The sequence below is a fragment of the Procambarus clarkii genome, chromosome 19 (assembly GCF_040958095.1).
Source record: "Procambarus clarkii isolate CNS0578487 chromosome 19, FALCON_Pclarkii_2.0, whole genome shotgun sequence".
Lineage (NCBI taxonomy): Eukaryota > Metazoa > Arthropoda > Malacostraca > Decapoda > Cambaridae > Procambarus > Procambarus clarkii.
This window is the reverse complement of record NC_091168.1, coordinates 38,829,713-38,849,691: the sequence shown is the minus strand read 5'-3', so window position 1 is coordinate 38,849,691 and position 19,979 is coordinate 38,829,713. Positions and strand designations below refer to the sequence as shown.

Below are 19,979 nucleotides of genomic sequence, written 5' to 3'. Positions count from 1 at the left end.
CCTATAATTAGTTAAGTAATAATTGTAATTACGAAGCAATAAGATGCTTATCTTAACATACTAAGAAGGTTAGGTAAGGTCGGTGTTTTCTATGAAGCTTTTCAAGGTAAACTAAAATATTCACAATAAATTAGTATGTCACATATGCATATATTTAATAAGTCAATATTGACTTTAAGAAAGTGCGAGAACGGGTTGAGTTCTCTGTATGTGTTTCCATGTAATAAATGTTTGTCTGTTGACAACTGATTTCTGCTGTTATCCTGGTGGGGATTCCTAGATAGTGAGAGAGAGAGCAAGAGAGACACGGTTGCAAAAGTGTTGACAGCGGTCAGTAACATCATAATGGGGATTGTAGGTGATCATCAAATAATTAGGAGAGTGTGGGGAAGTCACAGAGGCTCGAGTGGGTGTGTATTCATGACCAATAGGCCAGTTTGGAGCCGCACCCCAAAATAATTTGAGGCGTTGGACCCCTCTCTGAGTGTGTGGCGAAAATAGGGTGATTTTCCAACTTGTTATATGCACTCCAGTGTCCATTCCTGGACACTTGATTGGGCACTCATATCGACTGACGACATCAGCAGTGTGGGTGCCGTGGTCGATCTTATTTTATCAAGGAGTGGTTAGGGTCCCTGTTTGTCAGTAGGTGAAGTATCAGTTATGCTCAGAATCCAGTTTATAAAATCCCCAACCCCTGATAGTATACAATCGTGGTCAGAATACAAGCGTGGTCAGTATACAACCATGGTCAGTATACAACTGAAGTCAGTACAAACCTGCAGTCCATATACAACCATAATCTGTATAAAACCGTAGTCAATAAAAATCCTAAGACAGAATACAACTGTGGTCAGTATACACCTGGAGTCAGATAACACTGTGGTCAATACACAACCGTGGACAGTATAAAACCGTGATCAGTTTGCAGCCGGGGTCAGTATACAACACGTCCGCCTATAGTGTATAGGAGGACGGGTAGCTATGCTGAAGGTTCAGGGAGGTGGAGGTCTTGTAGCTATGCTGAAGGTTCAGGGAGGTGGAGGTCTTGTAGCTATGCTGAAGGATCAAGGAGGTGGAGGTCTTGTAGCTATGCTGAAGGTTCAAGTTGGTGGAGGTCTTGTAGTTATGCTGAAGGTTCAGGGAGGTGGAGGTCTTGTAGCTATGCTGAAGGTTCAGGGAGGTGGAGGTCTTGTAGCTATGCTGAAGGTTCAGGGAGGTGGAGGTCTTGTAGCTATGCTGAAGGTTCAAGTTGGTGGAGGTCTTGTAGTTATGCTGAAGGTTCAGGGAGGTGGAGGTCTTGTAGCTATGCTGAAGGTTCAAAGAGGTGGAGGTCTTGTAGCTATGCTGAAGGTTCAGGGAGGTGGAGGTCTTGTAGCTATGCTGAAGGTTCAGGGAGGTGGAGGTCTTGTAGCTATGCTGAAGGTTCAGGGAGGTGGAGGTCTTGTAGCTATGCTGAAGGTTCAGGGAGGTGGAGGTCTTGTAGCTATGCTGAAGGTTCAGGGAGGTGGAGGTCTTGTAGCTATGCTGAAGGTTCAGGGAGGTGGAGGTCTTGTAGCTATGCTGAAGGTTCAGGGAGGTGGAGGTCTTGTAGCTATGCTGAAGGATCAAGGAGGTGGAGGTCTTGTAGCTATGCTGAAGGATCAAGGAGGTGGAGGTCTTGTAGCTATGCTGAAGGTTCAAAGAGGTGGAGGTCTTGTAGCTATGCTGAAGGTTCAGGGAGGTGGAGGTCTTGTAGCTATGCTGAAGGTTCAGGGAGGTGGAGGTCTTGTAGCTATGCTGAAGGTTCAGGGAGGTGGAGGTCTTGTAGCTATGCTGAAGGTTCAGGGAGGTGGAGGTCTTGTAGCTATGCTGAAGGTTCAGGGAGGTGGAGGTCTTGTAGCTATGCTGAAGGTTCAGGGAGGTGGAGGTGTTGTAGCTATGCTGAAGGTTCAGGGAGGTGGAGGTGTTGTAGCTATGCTGAAGGTTCAGGGAGGTGGAGGTCGTGTACATAGCACACTGAAGGCTATTTCTTTCATCTGATGCGTCAATTCACCTTGCAGTAAATAGGAACCTGGATGTCATACGACTCATGTGGGTAATATTTTGTGAACAATCCGTTGTTGGTCAAGTGGATCCTGGATAAGCCTAAGTGGCTACCTGTCCCCAACAATGGGAAATCAAAATCTTACCAAAGAGTCTCCTCTAGTGTCAGACTCAGGGAGCCTCCTCTTGTGTCAGACTCAGGGAGCCTCCTCTGGTGTCAGACTGAGGGAGCCTCCTTGGTGTCAGTCTCAGGGAGCCTCCTCTAGTGTCAGACTCAGGGAGCCTCCTCTGGTGTCAGACTCAGAGAGCCTCCTCTAGTGTCAGACTCAAGGAGCCTCCTCTGGTGTCAGATTGAGGGAGCCTCCATTGGTGTCAGTCTCAGGGAGCCTCCTCTAGTGTCAGACTCAGGGAGCCTCCTCTAGTGTCAGACTCAGGGAGCCTCCTCTAGTGTCAGACTCAGGGAGCCTCCTCTGGTGTCAGACTCAGGGAGCCTCCTCTGGTGTCAGACTCAGGGAGCCTCCTCTAGTGTCAGACTCAGGGAGCCTCCTCTAGTGTCAGACTCAGGGAGCCTCCTCTGGTGTCAGACTCAGGGAGCCTCCTCTGGTGTCAGAGTCAGGGAGCCTCCTCTGGTGTCAGACTAAGGGAGCCTCCTCTGGTGTTAGACTCAGGGAGCCTCCTCTAGTGTCAGACTCAGGGAGCCTCCTCTAGTGTCAGACTCAGGGAGCCTCCTTTTGTGTCAGACTCAGGGAGCCTCCTCTGTTGTCAGACTCAGGGAGCCTACTCTGGTGTCAGACTCAGGGAGCCTCCTCTGGTGTCAGACTCAGGGAGCCTCCTTTTGTGTTAGACTCAGGGAGCCTCCTCTGGTGTCAGACTCAGGGAGCCTCCTCTGGTGTCAGCCTCAGGGAGCCTCCTCTGGTGTCAGACTCAGGGAGCCTCTTCTAGTGTCAGACTCAGGGAACCTCCTCTGGTGTCAGACTAAGGCAGCCTCATCTGGTGTCAGACTCAGGGAGCCTCCTCTGGTGTCAGACTCAGGGAGCCTCCTCTAGTGTCAGACTCAGGGAGCCTCCTTTTGTGTCAGACTCAGGGAGCCTCCTCTGGTGTCAGACTCAGGGAGCATCCTCTGGTGTCAGACTCCGGGAGCCTCCTTTTGTGTCAGACTCAGGGAGCCTCCTTTTGTGTTAGACTCAGGGAGCCTCCTCTGGTGTCAGACTCAGGGAGCCTCCTCTGGTGTCAGACTCAGGGAGCCTCCTCTAGTGTCAGACTCAGCTAGGGAGCCTCCTCTGGTGTCAGATTCAGGGAGCCTCCTCTAGTGTCAGACTCAGGGAGCCTCCTCTAGTGTCAGACTCAGGGAGCCTCCTCTGGTGTCAGACTCAGGGAGCCTCCTCTGGTGTCTGACTCAGGGAGCCTCCTCTGGTGTCAGACTCAGGGAGCCTCCTATGGTGTCAGACTCAGGGAGCCTCCTCTGGTATCAGACTCAGGGAGCCTCCTCTAGTGTCAGCCTCAGGGAGCCTCCTCTGGTGTCAGACTCAGGAAGCCTCCTCTAGTGTCAGACTCAGGGAGCCTCCTCTGGTGTCAGACTCAGGAAGCCTCCTCTAGTGTCAGACTCTGGGAGCCTCCTCTAGTGTCAGACTCAGGGAGCCTCCTCTGGTGTCAGACTAAGGGAGCCTCCTCTGGTGTCAGACTCAGGGAGCCTCCTCTAGTGTCAGCCTCAGGGAGCCTCCTCTTGTGTCAGACTCAGGAAGCCTCCTCTGGTGTCAGACTCAGGGAGCCTCCTCTGTTGTCAGGCTCAGGGAGCCTATTCTGGTGTCAGACTCAGGGAGCCTCCTCTGGTGTCAGACTCAGGCAGCCTCCTCTGGTGTCAGACTCAGGGAGCTCCTCTAGTGTCAGACTCAGGGTGCCTCCTCTGGTGTCAGACTCAGGGAGCCTCCTCTAGTGTCAGACTCAGAGAGCCTCCTCTAGTGTCAGACTCAGGGAGCCTACTCTGGTGAAAGACTCAGGGAGCCTCCTCTAGTGTCAGACTCATCGAGCCTCCTCTGGTGTCAGACTCATGGAGCCTACTCTAGTGTCAGACTCAGGAAGCCTCCTCTAGTGTCAGACTCAGGGAGCCTCCTCTGGTGTCAGACTTAGGGAGCCTCCTCTGGTGTCAGACTCAGGGAGCCTTCTCTGGTGTCAGACTCAGGGAGCCTCCTCTGGTGTCAGACTCAGGGAGCCTCTTCTAGTGTCAGACTCAGGGAGCCTCTTCTAGTGTAAGACTCAGGGAACCTCCTCTGATGTCAGACTCAGGGAGCCTCCTCTAGTGTCAGACTCAGGGAGCCTCCTGTAGTGTCAGACTCAGGGAGCATCCATTTATGTCAGACTCAGGGAGCCTCCTCTTCTTGTCAGACTCAGGGAGCCTCCTCTGGTGTCAGACTCAGGAAGCCTACTCTGGTGTCAGACTCAGGGAGCCTCCTTTTGTGTTAGACACAGGGAGCCTTCTCTGGTGTCAGACTCAGGGAGCCTCCTCTGGTGTCAGACTCAGGGAGCCTCCTCTGGTGTCAGACTCAGGGAGCCTCTTTTAGTGTCAGACTCAGGGAACCTCCTTTTGTGTTAGAATCAGGGAGCCTCCTCTGGTGTCAGACTAAGGGAGCCTCCTCTGGTGTCAGACTCAGGGAGCCTCCTCTGGTGTCAGACTCAGGGAGCCTCTTTTAGTGTCAGACTCAGGGAACCTCCTCTGGTGTCAGACTAAGGGAGCCTCCTCTAGTGTCAGACTCAGGGAGCCTCCTCTAGTGTCAGACTCAGGGAGCCTCCTTTTGTGTCAGACTCATGGAGCCTCCTCTGGTGTCAGACTCAGGGAGCCTCCTCTGGTGTCAGACTCAGGAAGCCTCCACTAGTGTCAGACTCTGGGAGCCTCCTCTAGTGTCAGACTCAGGGAGCCTCCTCTGGTGTCAGACTAAGGGAGCCTCCTCTGGTGTCAGACTCAGGGAGCCTCCTCTAGTGTCAGACTCAGGGAGCCTCCTCTGGTGTCAGACTCAGGGAGCCTCCTCTAGTGTCAGACTCAGCTAGGGAGCCTCCTCTGGTGTCAGACTCAGGGAGCCGCCTCTAGTGTCAGACTCAGGGAGCCTCCTCTAGTGTCAGACTCAGGGAGCCTCCCCTGGTGTCAGACTCAGGGAGCCTCCTCTGGTGTCTGACTCAGGGAGCCTCCTCTGGTGTCAGACTCAGGGAGCCTCCTCTAGTGTCAGACTCAGCTAGGGAGCCTCCCCTGGTGTCAGACTCAGGGAGCCTCCTCTAGTGTCAGACTCAGGGAGCCTCCTCTAGTGTCAGACTCAGGGAGCCTCCTCTAGTGTCAGACTCAGGGAGCCTCCTCTGGTGTCAGACTCAGGGAGCCTCCTCTGGTGTCAGACTCAGGGAGCCTCCTCTAGTGTCAGACTCAGCTAGGGAGCCTCCTCTGGTGTCAGACTCAGGGAGCCTCCTCTAGTGTCAGGCTCAGGGAGCCTCCTCTGGTGTCAGACTCAGGGAGCCTCCTCTGGTGTCTGACTCAGGGAGCCTCCTCTGGTGTCTGACTCAGGGAGCCTCCTCTGGTGTCAGACTCAGGGAGCCTCCTCTAGTGTCAGACTCAGGGAACCTCCTCTTGTGTCAGACTCAGGGAGCCTCCTCTGGTGTCAGACTCAGGGAGCCTCCTCTAGTGTCAGACTCAGGGAGCCTCCTCTGGTGTCAGACTCAGGAAGCCTCCTCTAGTGTCAGACTCTGGGAGCCTCCTCTAGTGTCAGACTCAGGGAGCCTCCTCTGGTGTAAGACTAAGGGAGCCTCCTCTGGTGTCAGACTCAGGGAGCCTCCTCTAGTGTCAGACTCAGGGAGCCTCCTCTAGTGTCAGACTCAGGGAGCCTCCTCTGGTGTCAGACTCAGGGAGCCTCCTCTGTTGTCAGGCTCAGGGAGCCTCCTCTGGTGTCAGACTCAGGGAGCCTCCTCTGGTGTCAGACTCAGGCAGCCTCCTCTGGTGTCAGACTCAGGGAGCTCCTCTAGTGTCAGACTCAGGGTGCCTCCTCTGGTGTCAGACTCAGGGAGCCTCCTCTGATGTAAGACTCAGGGAGCCACCTCTAGTGTCAGACTCAGGGAGCCTCCTCTGGTGTCAGACTCATGGAGCCTACTCTAGTGTCAGACTCAGGGAGCCTCCTCTAGTGTCAGACTCAGGGAGCCTCCTCTGGTGTTAGACTCAGGGAGCCTCCTCTGGTGTCAGACTCAGGGAGCGTCCTCTGGTGTCAGACTCAGGGAGCCTCCTCTGGTGTCAGACTCAGGGAGCCTCTTCTAGTGTCAGACTCAGGGAGCCTCTTCTAGTGTAAGACTCAGGGAACCTCCTCTGGTGTCAGACTCAGGGAGCCTCCTCTGGTGTCAGACTCAGGGAGCCTCCTCTAGTGTCAGACTCAGGGAGCCTCCTCTAGTGTCAGACTCAGGGAGCCTCCTTTTATGTCAGACTCAGGGAGCCTCCTCTGTTGTCAGACTCAGGGAGCCTCCTCTGGTGTCAGACTCAGGGAGCCTACTCTGGTGTCAGACTCAGGGATCCTCCTTTTGTGTTAGACTCAGGGAGCCTCCTCTGGTGTCAGACTCGGGGAGCCTCCTCTGGTGTCAGACTCAGGGAGCCTCCTCTGGTGTCAGACTCAGGAACCATCCTATGGTGTCAGACTCAGGGAGCCTCCTCTGGTGTCTGACTCAGGGAGCCTCCTCTAGTGTCAGACTCAGGGAGCCTCCTCTGTTGTCAGACTCAGGGAGCCTCCTCTGGTGTCAGACTCAGGGAGCCTACTCTGGTGTCAGACTCAGGGATCCTCCTTTTGTGTTAGACTCAGGGAGCCTCCTCTGGTGTCAGACTCGGGGAGCCTCCTCTGGTGTCAGACTCAGGGAGCCTCCTCTGGTGTCAGACTCAGGGAGCCTCCTCTAGTGTCAGACTCAGGGAGCCTCTTTTAGTGTCAGACTCAGGGAACCTCCTTTTGTGTTAGACTCAGGGAGCCTCCTCTGGTGTCAGACTCAGGGAGCCTCCTCTGGTGTCAGACTCAGGGAGCCTCCTCTGGTGTCAGAGTCAGGGAGCCTCTTTTAGTGTCAGACTCAGGGAGCCTCCTCTGGTGTCAGACTCAGGGAGCCTCCTCTAGCGTCAAACTCAGGGAGCCTCCTCTGGTGACAGACTCAGGGAGCCTCTTCTAGTGTCAGACTCAGGGAGCTTCTTCTAGTGTCAGACTCAGGGAACCTCCTCTGGTGTCAGACTCATGGAGCCTCCTCTGGTGTCAGACTCAGGGAGCCTCCTCTGGTGTCAGACTCAGGGAGCCACCTCTGGTGTCAGACTCAGGGAGCCTCCTCTAGTGTCAGACTGAGGGATCCTCCTCTAGTGTCAGACTCAGGGAGCCTCCTCTGGTGTCAGACTCAGGGAGACTCCTCTAGTGTCAGACTCATGGAGCCTACTCGAGTGTCAGACTCAGGGAGCCTCGACTAGTGTCAGACTCAGGGAGCCTCCTCTGGTGTCAGACTCAGGGAGCCTCCTCTAGTGTCAGACTCAGGGAGCCTCCTGTGGTGTCAGACTCAAGGAGCCTCCTCTGGTGTCAGACTCAGGGAGCCTCCTCTGGTGTCAGACTCAGGGAGCCTCTTCTAGTGTCAGACTCAGGGAACCTCCTCTGGTGTCAGACTAAGGGAGCCTCCTCTGGTTTCAGACTCAGGGAGCCTCCTCTGGTGTCAGACTCAGGGAGCTTCCTCTAGTGTCAGACTCAGGGAGCCTCCTTTTGTGTCAGACTCAGGGAGCCTCCTCTGGTGTCAGACTCAGGGAGCTTCCTCTGGTGTCAGACTCAGGGAGCCTCCTTTTGTGTCAGACTCAGGGAGCCTCCTTTTGTGTTAGACTCAGGGAGCCTCCTCTGGTGTCAGACTCAGGGATCGAGCCTCCTCTGGTGTCAGACTCAGGGAGCCTCCTCTGGTGTCAGACTCAGGGAGCCTCCTGTAGTGTCAGACTCAGGGAGCCTCCTCTAGTGTCAGACTCAGGGAGCCTCCTCTGGTGTCAGGCTCAAGGAGCCTCCTCTGGTGTCTGACTCAGGGAGCCTCCTCTGGTGTCAGACTCATGGAGCCTCCTCTGGTGTCAGACTCAGGGAGCCTCTTCTAGTGTCAGACTCGGGGAAGATCCTCTTGTGTCAGACTCAGGGAGCCTCCTCTGGTGTCAGACTCAGGGAGCCTCCTCTGGTGTCAGACTCAGGGAGCCTCCTATGGTGTCAGACTCAGGAACCATCCTATGGTGTCAGACTCAGGGAGCCTCCTCTGGTGTCTGACTCAGGGAGCCTCCTCTAGTGTCAGACTCAGGGAGCCTCCTCTAGTGTCAGACTCAGGGAGCCTCCTCTAGTGTCAGACTATGGGAGCCTCCTCTGGTGTCAGTCTCAGGGAGCCTCCTCTAGTGTCAGACTCAGGGAGCCTCCTTTAGTGTCAGACTCAGGGAGCCTCCTCTGGTGTCAGACTAAGGGAGCCTCTTCTGGTGTCAGACTCAGGGAGCCTCCTCTAGTGTCAGACTCAGGGAGCCTCCTCTAGTGTCAGACTCAGGGAGCCTCCTCTGGTGTCAGACTCAGGGAGCCTCCTTTTGTGTTAGTCTCAGGGAGCCTCCTCTGGTGTCAGACTCAGGGAGCCTCCTCTGGTGTCAGACTCAGGGAGCCTCCTCTAGTGTCAGACTCAGGGTGCCTCCTCTGGTGTCAGACTCAGGGAGCGTCCTCTAGTGTCAGACTCAGAGAGCCTCCTCTAGTGTCAGACTCAGGGAGCCTCCTCTGGTGTAAGACTCAGGGAGCCTCCTCTAGTGTCAGACTCAGGGAGCCTCCTCTGGTGTCAGACTCATGGAGCCTACTCTAGTGTCAGACTCAGGGAGCCTCTTCTAGTGTAAGACTCAGGGAACCTCCTCTGGTGTCAGACTCAGGGAGCCTCCTCTGGTGTCTGACTCAGGGAGCCTCCTCTGGTGTCAGACTCAGGGAGCCTCCTCTAGTGTCAGACTCAGGGAGCCTCCTTTTGTGTCAGACTCAGGGAGCCTCCTCTGGTGTCTGACTCAGGGAGCCTCCTCTGGTGTCAGACTCAGGGAGCCTCCTCTATTGTCAGGCTCAGGGAGCCTCCTCTGGTGTCAGACTCAGGGAGCCTCCTCTGGTGTCAGACTCAGGGAGCCTCCTCTGGTGTCAGACTCAGGGAGCCTCTTATAGTGTCAGACTTAGGGAGCCTCTTCTAGTGTCAGACTCAGGGAACCTCCTCTGGTGTCAGACTCAGGGAGCCTCCTCTGGTGTCAGACTCAGGGAGCCTCCTCTGGTGTCAGACTCAGGGAGCCTCCTCTAGTGTCAGACTCAGGGAGCCTTCTTTTGTGTCAGACTCAGGGAGCCTCCTCTGGTGTCAGACTCAGGGAGCCTAGCTCCATCTAGTGTCAGACTCAGGGAGCCTAGCTCCATCTAGTGTCAGACTCAGGGAGCCTCCTCTGGTGTCAGACTCAGGGAGCCTCCTCTAGTGTTAGACTCAGGGAGCCTCCTTTAGTGTCAGACTCAGGGAGCCTCCTCTGGTGTCAGACTCAGGGAGCCTCCTCTGGTGTCAGACTCAGGGAGCCTCCTCTAGTGTCAGACTCTGGGAGCCTCTGGTGTCAGACTCAGGGAGCCTCCTCTAGTGTCAGACTCAGGGAGCCTCCTCTAGTGTCAGACTCAGGGAGCCTCCTCTGGTGTCAGACTCAGGGAGCCTCCTCTAGTGTCAGACTCAGGAAGCCTCCTCTGGTGTCAGACTCAGCTGCCTCTTTTGATGTCAGACTCAGGGAGCCTCCTCTTCTGTCAGACTCAGGGAGCCTCCTCTGGTGTCAGACTCAGGGAGCCTCCTCTGGTGTCAGACTCAGGGAGCCTCCTATGGTGTCAGACTCAGGGAGCCTCCTATGGTGTCAGACGCAGGGAGCCTCCTCTGGTATCAGACTCAGGGAGCCTCCTCTAGTGTCAGACTCAGGGAGCCTCCTCTGGTATCAGACTCAGGGAGCCTCCTCTAGTGTCAGACTCAGGGAGCCTCCTCTGGTGTCAGACTCAGGGAGCCTCCTCTAGTGTCAGACTCAGTGAGCCTACTCTAGTGTCAGACTCAGGGAGCCTCCTCCGGTGTCAGACTCAGGGAGCCTCCTCTAGTGTCAGACTCAGGGAGCCTTCTCTGGTGTCAGACTCATGGAGCCTCCTCTGGTGTCAGACTCATGGAGCCTCCTCTGGTGTCAGACTCAGGGAGCCTCCACTAGTGTCAGACTCATGGAGCCTCCTCTAGTGTCAGACTCAGGGAGCCTACTCTGGTGTCAGACTCAGGGAGATTCCTCTAGTTTCAGACTCAGGGCGCATACTCAGGTGTCAGACTCAGGGAGCCTCCTCTAGTGTCAGACTCAGGGAGCCTCCTCTAGTGTCAGACTCAGGGAGCCTCCTCTGGTGTCAGACTCAGGGAGCCTCCTCTAGTGTCAGACTCAGGGAGCCTCCTCTTGTGTCAGACTCAGGGAGCCTCCTCTTCTTGTCAGACTCAGGGAGCCTACTCTAGTGTCAGACTCAGGGAGCCTCCTCTAGTGTCAGACTCAGGGAGCCTACCCTGGTGTCAGACTCACGGAGCCTACTCTAGTGTCAGACTCAGGGAGTCTCCTCTAGTGTCAGACTCAGGGAGCCTCTTCTGGTGTCAGACTCAGGGAGCCTACTCTAGTGTCAGACTCAGGGAGCCTCCTCTAGTGTCAGACTCAGGGAGCCTCCTCTAGTGTCAGACTCAGGGAGCCTCCACTGGTGTCAGATTCAGGGAGCCTACTCTAGTGTCAGACTCAGGGAACCTCCTCTAGTGTCAGACTCAGGGAGCCTCCTATGGTGTCAGACTCAGGGAGCCTCCTATGGTGTCAGACTCAGGGAGCCTCCTATGGTGTCAGACTCAGGGAGCCTCCTATGGTGTCAGACTCAGGGAGCCTCCTATGGTGTCAGACTCAGGGAGCCTCCTCTTGTGTCAGACTCAGGGAGCCTCCTCTGGTGTCAGACTCAGGGAGCCTACTCTAGTGTCAGACTCAGGGAGCCTCCTCTAGTGTCAGACTCAGGGAGCCTACCCTGGTGTCAGACTCACGGAGCCTACTCTAGTGTCAGACTCAGGGAGCCTCCTCTAGTGTCAGACTCAGGGAGCCTCTTCTGGTGTCAGACTCAGGGAGCCTACTCTAGTGTCAGACTCAGGGAGCCTCCTCTAGTGTCAGACTCAGGGAGCCTCCTCTAGTGTCAGACTCAGGGAGCCTCCACTGGTGTCAGATTCAGGGAGCCTACTCTAGTGTCAGACTCAGGGAGCCTCCACTGGTGTCAGATTCAGGGAGCCTACTCTAGTGTCAGACTCAGGGAACCTCCTCTAGTGTCAGACTGAGTGAGCCTTCAATGGTGTCAGACTCAGGGAGCCTCCTATGGTGTCAGACTCAGGGAGCCTCCTATGGTGTCAGACTCAGGGAGCCTCCTATGGTGTCAGACTCAGGGAGCCTCCTATGGTGTCAGACTCAGGGAGCCTCCTCTTGTGTCAGACTCAGGGAGCCTCCTCTGGTGTCAGACTCAGGGAGCCTACTCTAGTGTCAGACTCAGGGAGCCTCCTCTAGTGTCAGACTCAGGGAGCCTACCCTGGTGTCAGACTCACGGAGCCTACTCTAGTGTCAGACTCAGGGAGCCTCCTCTAGTGTCAGACTCAGGGAGCTTCTTCTGGTGTCAGACTCAGGGAGCCTACTCTAGTGTCAGACTCAGGGAGCCTCCTCTAGTGTCAGACTCAGGGAGCCTCCTCTAGTGTCAGACTCAGGGAGCCTCCACTGGTGTCAGATTCAGGGAGCCTACTCTAGTGTCAGACTCAGGGAAACTCATCTAGTGTCAGACTCAGGGAGCCTCCTATGGTGTCAGACTCAGGGAGCCTCCTATGGTGTCAGACTCAGGGAGCCTCCTATGGTGTCAGACTCAGGGAGCCTCCTATGGTGTCAGACTCAGGGAGCCTCCTATGGTGTCAGACTCAGGGAGCCTCCGCTTGTGTCAGACTCAGGGAGCCTCCTCTGGTGTCAGACTCAGGTAGCCTACTCTAGTGTCAGACTCAGGGAGCCTCCTCTAGTGTCAGACTCAGGGAGCCCACCCTGGTGTCAGACTCACGGAGCCTACTCTAGTGTCAGACTCAGGGAGCCTCCTCTAGTGTCAGACTCAGGGAGCCTCTTCTGGTGTCAGACTCAGGGAGCCTACTCTAGTGTCAGACTCAGGGAGCCTCCTCTAGTGTCAGACTCAGGGAGCCTCCTCTAGTGTCAGACTCAGGGAGCCTCCACTGGTGTCAGATTCAGGGAGCCTACTCTAGTGTCAGACTCAGGGAACCTCCTCTAGTGTCAGACTCAGGGAGCCTCCTATGGTGTCAGACTCAGGGAGCCTCCTATGGTGTCAGACTCAGGGAGCCTCCTATGGTGTCAGACTCAGGGAGCCTCCTCTGGTATCAGACTCAGAGAGCCTCCTCTAGTGTCAGACTCAGGGAGCCTCCTCTAGTGTCAGACTCAAGGAGCCTCCTCTAGTGTCAGACTCAGGGAGCCTCCAATGGTGTCAGACTCAGGGAGCCTACTCTAGTGTCAGACTCAGAGAACCTCCTCTAGTGTCAGACTCAGGGAGCCTCCTATGGTGTCAGACTCAGGGAGCCTCCTTTGGTGTCAGACTCAGGGAGCCTCCTATGGTGTCAGACTCAGGGAGCCTCCTATGGTGTCAGACTCAGGGAGCCTCCTATGGTGTCAGACTCAGGGAGCCTCCTATGGTGTCAGACTCAGGGAGCCTCCTCTTGTGTCAGACTCAGGGAGCCTCCTCTGGTGTCAGACTCAGGGAGCCTACTCTAGTGTCAGACTCAGGGAGCCTCCTCTAGTGTCAGACTCAGGGAGCCTACCCTGGTGTCAGACTCACGGAGCCTACTCTAGTGTCAGACTCAGGGAGCCTCCTCTAGTGTCAGACTCAGGGAGCTTCTTCTGGTGTCAGACTCAGGGAGCCTACTCTAGTGTCAGACTCAGGGAGCCTCCTCTAGTGTCAGACTCAGGGAGCCTCCTCTAGTGTCAGACTCAGGGAGCCTCCACTGGTGTCAGATTCAGGGAGCCTACTCTAGTGTCAGACTCAGGGAAACTCATCTAGTGTCAGACTCAGGGAGCCTCCTATGGTGTCAGACTCAGGGAGCCTCCTATGGTGTCAGACTCAGGGAGCCTCCTATGGTGTCAGACTCAGGGAGCCTCCTATGGTGTCAGACTCAGGGAGCCTCCTATGGTGTCAGACTCAGGGAGCCTCCGCTTGTGTCAGACTCAGGGAGCCTCCTCTGGTGTCAGACTCAGGTAGCCTACTCTAGTGTCAGACTCAGGGAGCCTCCTCTAGTGTCAGACTCAGGGAGCCCACCCTGGTGTCAGACTCACGGAGCCTACTCTAGTGTCAGACTCAGGGAGCCTCCTCTAGTGTCAGACTCAGGGAGCCTCTTCTGGTGTCAGACTCAGGGAGCCTACTCTAGTGTCAGACTCAGGGAGCCTCCTCTAGTGTCAGACTCAGGGAGCCTCCTCTAGTGTCAGACTCAGGGAGCCTCCACTGGTGTCAGATTCTGGGAGCCTACTCTAGTGTCAGACTCAGGGAACCTCCTCTAGTGTCAGACTCAGGGAGCCTCCTATGGTGTCAGACTCAGGGAGCCTCCTATGGTGTCAGACTCAGGGAGCCTCCTATGGTGTCAGACTCAGGGAGCCTCCTCTGGTATCAGACTCAGAGAGCCTCCTCTAGTGTCAGACTCAGGGAGCCTCCTCTAGTGTCAGACTCAAGGAGCCTCCTCTAGTGTCAGACTCAGGGAGCCTCCAATGGTGTCAGACTCAGGGAGCCTACTCTAGTGTCAGACTCAGAGAACCTCCTCTAGTGTCAGACTCAGGGAGCCTCCTATGGTGTCAGACTCAGGGAGCCTCCTTTGGTGTCAGACTCAGGGAGCCTCCTATGGTGTCAGACTCAGGGAGCCTCCTATGGTGTCAGACTCAGGGAGCCTCCTATGGTGTCAGACTCAGGGAGCCTCCTCTGCTATCAGACTCAGAGAGCCTCCTCTAGTGTCAGACTCAGGGAGCCTCCTCTAGTGTCAGACTCAGTGAGCCTCCTCTGGTATCAGACTCAGGGAGCCTCCTCTAGTGTCAGACTCAGGGAGCCTCCTCTAGTGTCAGACTCAGGGAGCCTCCTCAGGTATCAGACTCAGGGAGTGTCCTCTAGTGTCAGACTCAGGGAGCCTCCTCTGGTATCAGACTCAGGGAGCCTCCTCTGGTGTCAGACTCAGGGAGCCTCCTCTGGTATCAGACTCAGGGAGCCTCTTCTAGTGTCAGACTCAGGGGGGAAGCTCAACACTCCTGCCAAAATACTGAACATAAACGTCAAATATTTCTCATGGATATATTATTTTTTAAATAAAAATATGTGGTTCTCTTTGATGCCTGAACTGCTGCCTGCGATCACTTATATGTTCAAAAAATAATAAATATTCATCCATAAAATAGCTGAATAATCAACTATAAAATAAAAAATGTGTGTCAATATTTGCTCAGCCGAGCAGAGCAACATTTAATGTTTAAGTTAAAACATTACACTGTTATCGCCTCCATGTTTAAGTGAAGGATCGATCCAGGTCTATCTAACCAATCTATCTCAGGTCTATCTAACCGATCTATCTCAGGTCTATCTAACCGATCTATCTAACCGATCTATCTCAGGTCTATCTAACCGATCTATCTCAGGTCTATCTAACCGATCTATCTCAGGTCTATCTAACCGATCTATCTCAGGTCTATCTAACCAATCTATCTCAGGTCTATCTAACCGATCTATCTCAGGTCTATCTAACCGATCTATCTAACCGATCTATCTCAGGTCTATCTAACCGATCTATCTCAGGTCTATCTAACCGATCTATCTCAGGTCTATCTAACCGATCTATCTCAGGTCTATCTAACCAATCTATCTCAGGTCTATCTAACCGATCTATCTCAGGTCTATCTTACCGATCTATCTCAGGTCTATCTAACCGATCTATCTCAGGTCTATCTAACCGATCTATCTCAGGTCTATCTAACCGATCTATCTCAGGTCTATCTAACCGATCTATCTCAGGTCTATCTAACCGATCTATCTCAGGTCTATCTAACCGATCTATCTCAGGTCTATCTAACCGATCTATCTCAGGTCTATCTAACCAATCTATCTCAGGTCTCCGATAGTAGTAAAGATGAATTAAAACTTAGTTCATCACTATTTTATGGTATGTCCGTCCTGTAGCGCATTGGTCTAAATCATCAACGCACAACCGAGGATTCCGAGATCAGTCCTCGGGCAGGGTAAGACGTTTGAGCATGTTCCCTTTCACCTGATGCCTCTGTTTACCTAGCAGTAAAGCCAGGTACCCGAGGGTGAGGCCACTGTTGTGGGTTTTATCCAGGGACAGCCGGGTTTATGTGGACTTAGGCCTAATTGGCTGCCTATTTCCGTCAATGTGACACAAACATAATTGTATGTATCTCTCATTCATATATATATATATATATATATATATATATATATATATATATATATATATATATATCAAACTGAAAACTCACACCCCAGAAGTGACTCGAACCCATACTCCCAGAAGCAACGCAACTGGTATGTACAAGACGCCTTAATCCACTTGACCATCACGACCGGACAAAATGAGGTGATAGCCGAGGCTATATGAACCACCCCACCGCCGGCACTCGGATAGTTATCTTGGGCATAGCATTTTACCAAATCACCTCATTCTTTGGGGCACACGTGAGGAACACAAATGCGAACAAGCCTGAATGGTCCCCAGGACATATGCAACTGAAAACTCACACCCCAGAAGTGACTCGAACCCATACTCCCAGAAGCAACGCAACTGGTATGTACAAGACGCCTTAATCCACTTGACCATCACGACCGGACAAAATGAGGTGATAGCCGAGGCTATATGAACCACCCCACCGCCGGCACTCGGATAGTTATCTTGGGCATAGCATTTTACCAAATCACCTCATTCTTTGGGGCACACGTGAGGAACACAAATGCGAACAAGCCTGAATGGTCCCCAGGACATATGCAACTGAAAACTCACACCCCAGAAGTGACTCGAACCCATACTCCCAGAAGCAACGCAACTGGTATGTACAAGACGCCTTAATCCACTTGACCATCACGACCGGACAAAATGAGGTGATAGCCGAGGCTATATGAACCACCCCACCGCCGGCACTCGGATAGTTATCTTGGGCATAGCATTTTACCAAATCACCTCATTCTTTGGGGCACACGTGAGGAACACAAATGCGAACAAGCCTGAATGGTCCCCAGGACATATGCAACTGAAAACTCACACCCCAGAAGTGACTCGAACCCATACTCCCAGAAGCAACGCAACTGGTATGTACAAGACGCCTTAATCCACTTGACCATCACGACCGGACAAAATGAGGTGATAGCCGAGGCTATATGAACCACCCCACCGCCGGCACTCGGATAGTTATCTTGGGCATAGCATTTTACCAAATCACCTCATTCTTTGGGGCACACGTGAGGAACACAAATGCGAACAAGCCTGAATGGTCCCCAGGACATATGCAACTGAAAACTCACACCCCAGAAGTGACTCGAACCCATACTCCCAGAAGCAACGCAACTGGTATGTACAAGACGCCTTAATCCACTTGACCATCACGACCGGACAAAATGAGGTGATAGCCGAGGCTATATGAACCACCCCACCGCCGGCACTCGGATAGTTATCTTGGGCATAGCATTTTACCAAATCACCTCATTCTTTGGGGCACACGTGAGGAACACAAATGCGAACAAGCCTGAATGGTCCCCAGGACATATGCAACTGAAAACTCACACCCCAGAAGTGACTCGAACCCATACTCCCAGAAGCAACGCAACTGGTATGTACAAGACGCCTTAATCCACTTGACCATCACGACCGGACAAAATGAGGTGATAGCCGAGGCTATATGAACCACCCCACCGCCGGCACTCGGATAGTTATCTTGGGCATAGCATTTTACCAAATCACCTCATTCTTTGGGGCACACGTGAGGAACACAAATGCGAACAAGCCTGAATGGTCCCCAGGACATATGCAACTGAAAACTCACACCCCAGAAGTGACTCGAACCCATACTCCCAGAAGCAACGCAACTGGTATGTACAAGACGCCTTAATCCACTTGACCATCACGACCGGACAAAATGAGGTGATAGCCGAGGCTATATGAACCACCCCACCGCCGGCACTCGGATAGTTATCTTGGGCATAGCATTTTACCAAATCACCTCATTCTTTGGGGCACACGTGAGGAACACAAATGCGAACAAGCCTGAATGGTCCCCAGGACATATGCAACTGAAAACTCACACCCCAGAAGTGACTCGAACCCATACTCCCAGAAGCAACGCAACTGGTATGTACAAGACGCCTTAATCCACTTGACCATCACGACCGGACAAAATGAGGTGATAGCCGAGGCTATATGAACCACCCCACCGCCGGCACTCGGATAGTTATCTTGGGCATAGCATTTTACCAAATCACCTCATTCTTTGGGGCACACGTGAGGAACACAAATGCGAACAAGCCTGAATGGTCCCCAGGACATATGCAACTGAAAACTCACACCCCAGAAGTGACTCGAACCCATACTCCCAGAAGCAACGCAACTGGTATGTACAAGACGCCTTAATCCACTTGACCATCACGACCGGACAAAATGAGGTGATAGCCGAGGCTATATGAACCACCCCACCGCCGGCACTCGGATAGTTATCTTGGGCATAGCATTTTACCAAATCACCTCATTCTTTGGGGCACACGTGAGGAACACAAATGCGAACAAGCCTGAATGGTCCCCAGGACATATGCAACTGAAAACTCACACCCCAGAAGTGACTCGAACCCATACTCCCAGAAGCAACGCAACTGGTATGTACAAGACGCCTTAATCCACTTGACCATCACGACCGGACAAAATGAGGTGATAGCCGAGGCTATATGAACCACCCCACCGCCGGCACTCGGATAGTTATCTTGGGCATAGCATTTTACCAAATCACCTCATTCTTTGGGGCACACGTGAGGAACACAAATGCGAACAAGCCTGAATGGTCCCCAGGACATATGCAACTGAAAACTCACACCCCAGAAGTGACTCGAACCCATACTCCCAGAAGCAACGCAACTGGTATGTACAAGACGCCTTAATCCACTTGACCATCACGACCGGACAAAATGAGGTGATAGCCGAGGCTATATGAACCACCCCACCGCCGGCACTCGGATAGTTATCTTGGGCATAGCATTTTACCAAATCACCTCATTCTTTGGGGCATTTTGCCGGCGGTGGGGTGGTTCATATAGCCTCGGCTATCACCTCATTTTGTCCGGTCGTGATGGTCAAGTGGATTAAGGCGTCTTGTACATACCAGTTGCGTTGCTTCTGGGAGTATGGGTTCGAGTCACTTCTGGGGTGTGAGTTTTCAGTTGCATATGTCCTGGGGACCATTCAGGCTTGTTCGCATTTGTGTTCCTCACGTGTGCCCCAAAGAATGAGGTGATTTGGTAAAATGCTATGCCCAAGATAACTATCCGAGTGCCGGCGGTGGGGTGGTTCATATAGCCTCGGCTATCACCTCATTTTGTCCGGTCGTGATGGTCAAGTGGATTAAGGCGTCTTGTACATACCAGTTGCGTTGCTTCTGGGAGTATGGGTTCGAGTCACTTCTGGGGTGTGAGTTTTCAGTTGCATATGTCCTGGGGACCATTCAGGCTTGTTCGCATTTGTGTTCCTCACGTGTGCCCCAAAGAATGAGGTGATTTGGTAAAATGCTATGCCCAAGATAACTATCCGAGTGCCGGCGGTGGGGTGGTTCATATAGCCTCGGCTATCACCTCATTTTGTCCGGTCGTGATGGTCAAGTGGATTAAGGCGTCTTGTACATACCAGTTGCGTTGCTTCTGGGAGTATGGGTTCGAGTCACTTCTGGGGTGTGAGTTTTCAGTTGCATATGTCCTGGGGACCATTCAGGCTTGTTCGCATTTGTGTTCCTCACGTGTGCCCCAAAGAATGAGGTGATTTGGTAAAATGTTATGCCCAAGATAACTATCCGAGTGCCGGCGGTGGGGTGGTTCATATAGCCTCGGCTATCACCTCATTTTGTCCGGTCGTGATGGTCAAGTGGATTAAGGCGTCTTGTACATACCAGTTGCGTTGCTTCTGGGAGTATGGGTTCGAGTCACTTCTGGGGTGTGAGTTTTCAGTTGCATATGTCCTGGGGACCATTCAGGCTTGTTCGCATTTGTGTTCCTCACGTGTGCCCCAAAGAATGAGGTGATTTGGTAAAATGCTATGCCCAAGATAACTATCCGAGTGCCGGCGGTGGGGTGGTTCATATAGCCTCGGCTATCACCTCATTTTGTCCGGTCGTGATGGTCAAGTGGATTAAGGCGTCTTGTACATACCAGTTGCGTTGCTTCTGGGAGTATGGGTTCGAGTCACTTCTGGGGTGTGAGTTTTCAGTTGCATATGTCCTGGGGACCATTCAGGCTTGTTCGCATTTGTGTTCCTCACGTGTGCCCCAAAGAATGAGGTGATTTGGTAAAATGCTATGCCCAAGATAACTATCCGAGTGCCGGCGGTGGGGTGGTTCATATAGCCTCGGCTATCACCTCATTTTGTCCGGTCGTGATGGTCAAGTGGATTAAGGCGTCTTGTACATACCAGTTGCGTTGCTTCTGGGAGTATGGGTTCGAGTCACTTCTGGGGTGTGAGTTTTCAGTTGCATATGTCCTGGGGACCATTCAGGCTTGTTCGCATTTGTGTTCCTCACGTGTGCCCCAAAGAATGAGGTGATTTGGTAAAATGCTATGCCCAAGATAACTATCCGAGTGCCGGCGGTGGGGTGGTTCATATAGCCTCGGCTATCA

At 53.3% G+C, this 19,979-nt stretch overlaps 1 protein-coding gene across 1 annotated transcript; it reads left to right on the top strand.

Annotated features, from left to right (window-relative positions):
- Positions 1–984: 984 nt before the first annotated feature.
- On the top strand, positions 985–2,022 carry LOC138366446 (WAG22 antigen-like). Its single transcript, XM_069327496.1, has one exon. It carries the CDS (start codon positions 985–987, stop codon positions 2,020–2,022), a length of 1,038 nt encoding a protein of 345 aa, XP_069183597.1.
- The last annotated feature ends 17,957 nt before the right edge of the window (positions 2,023–19,979 follow it).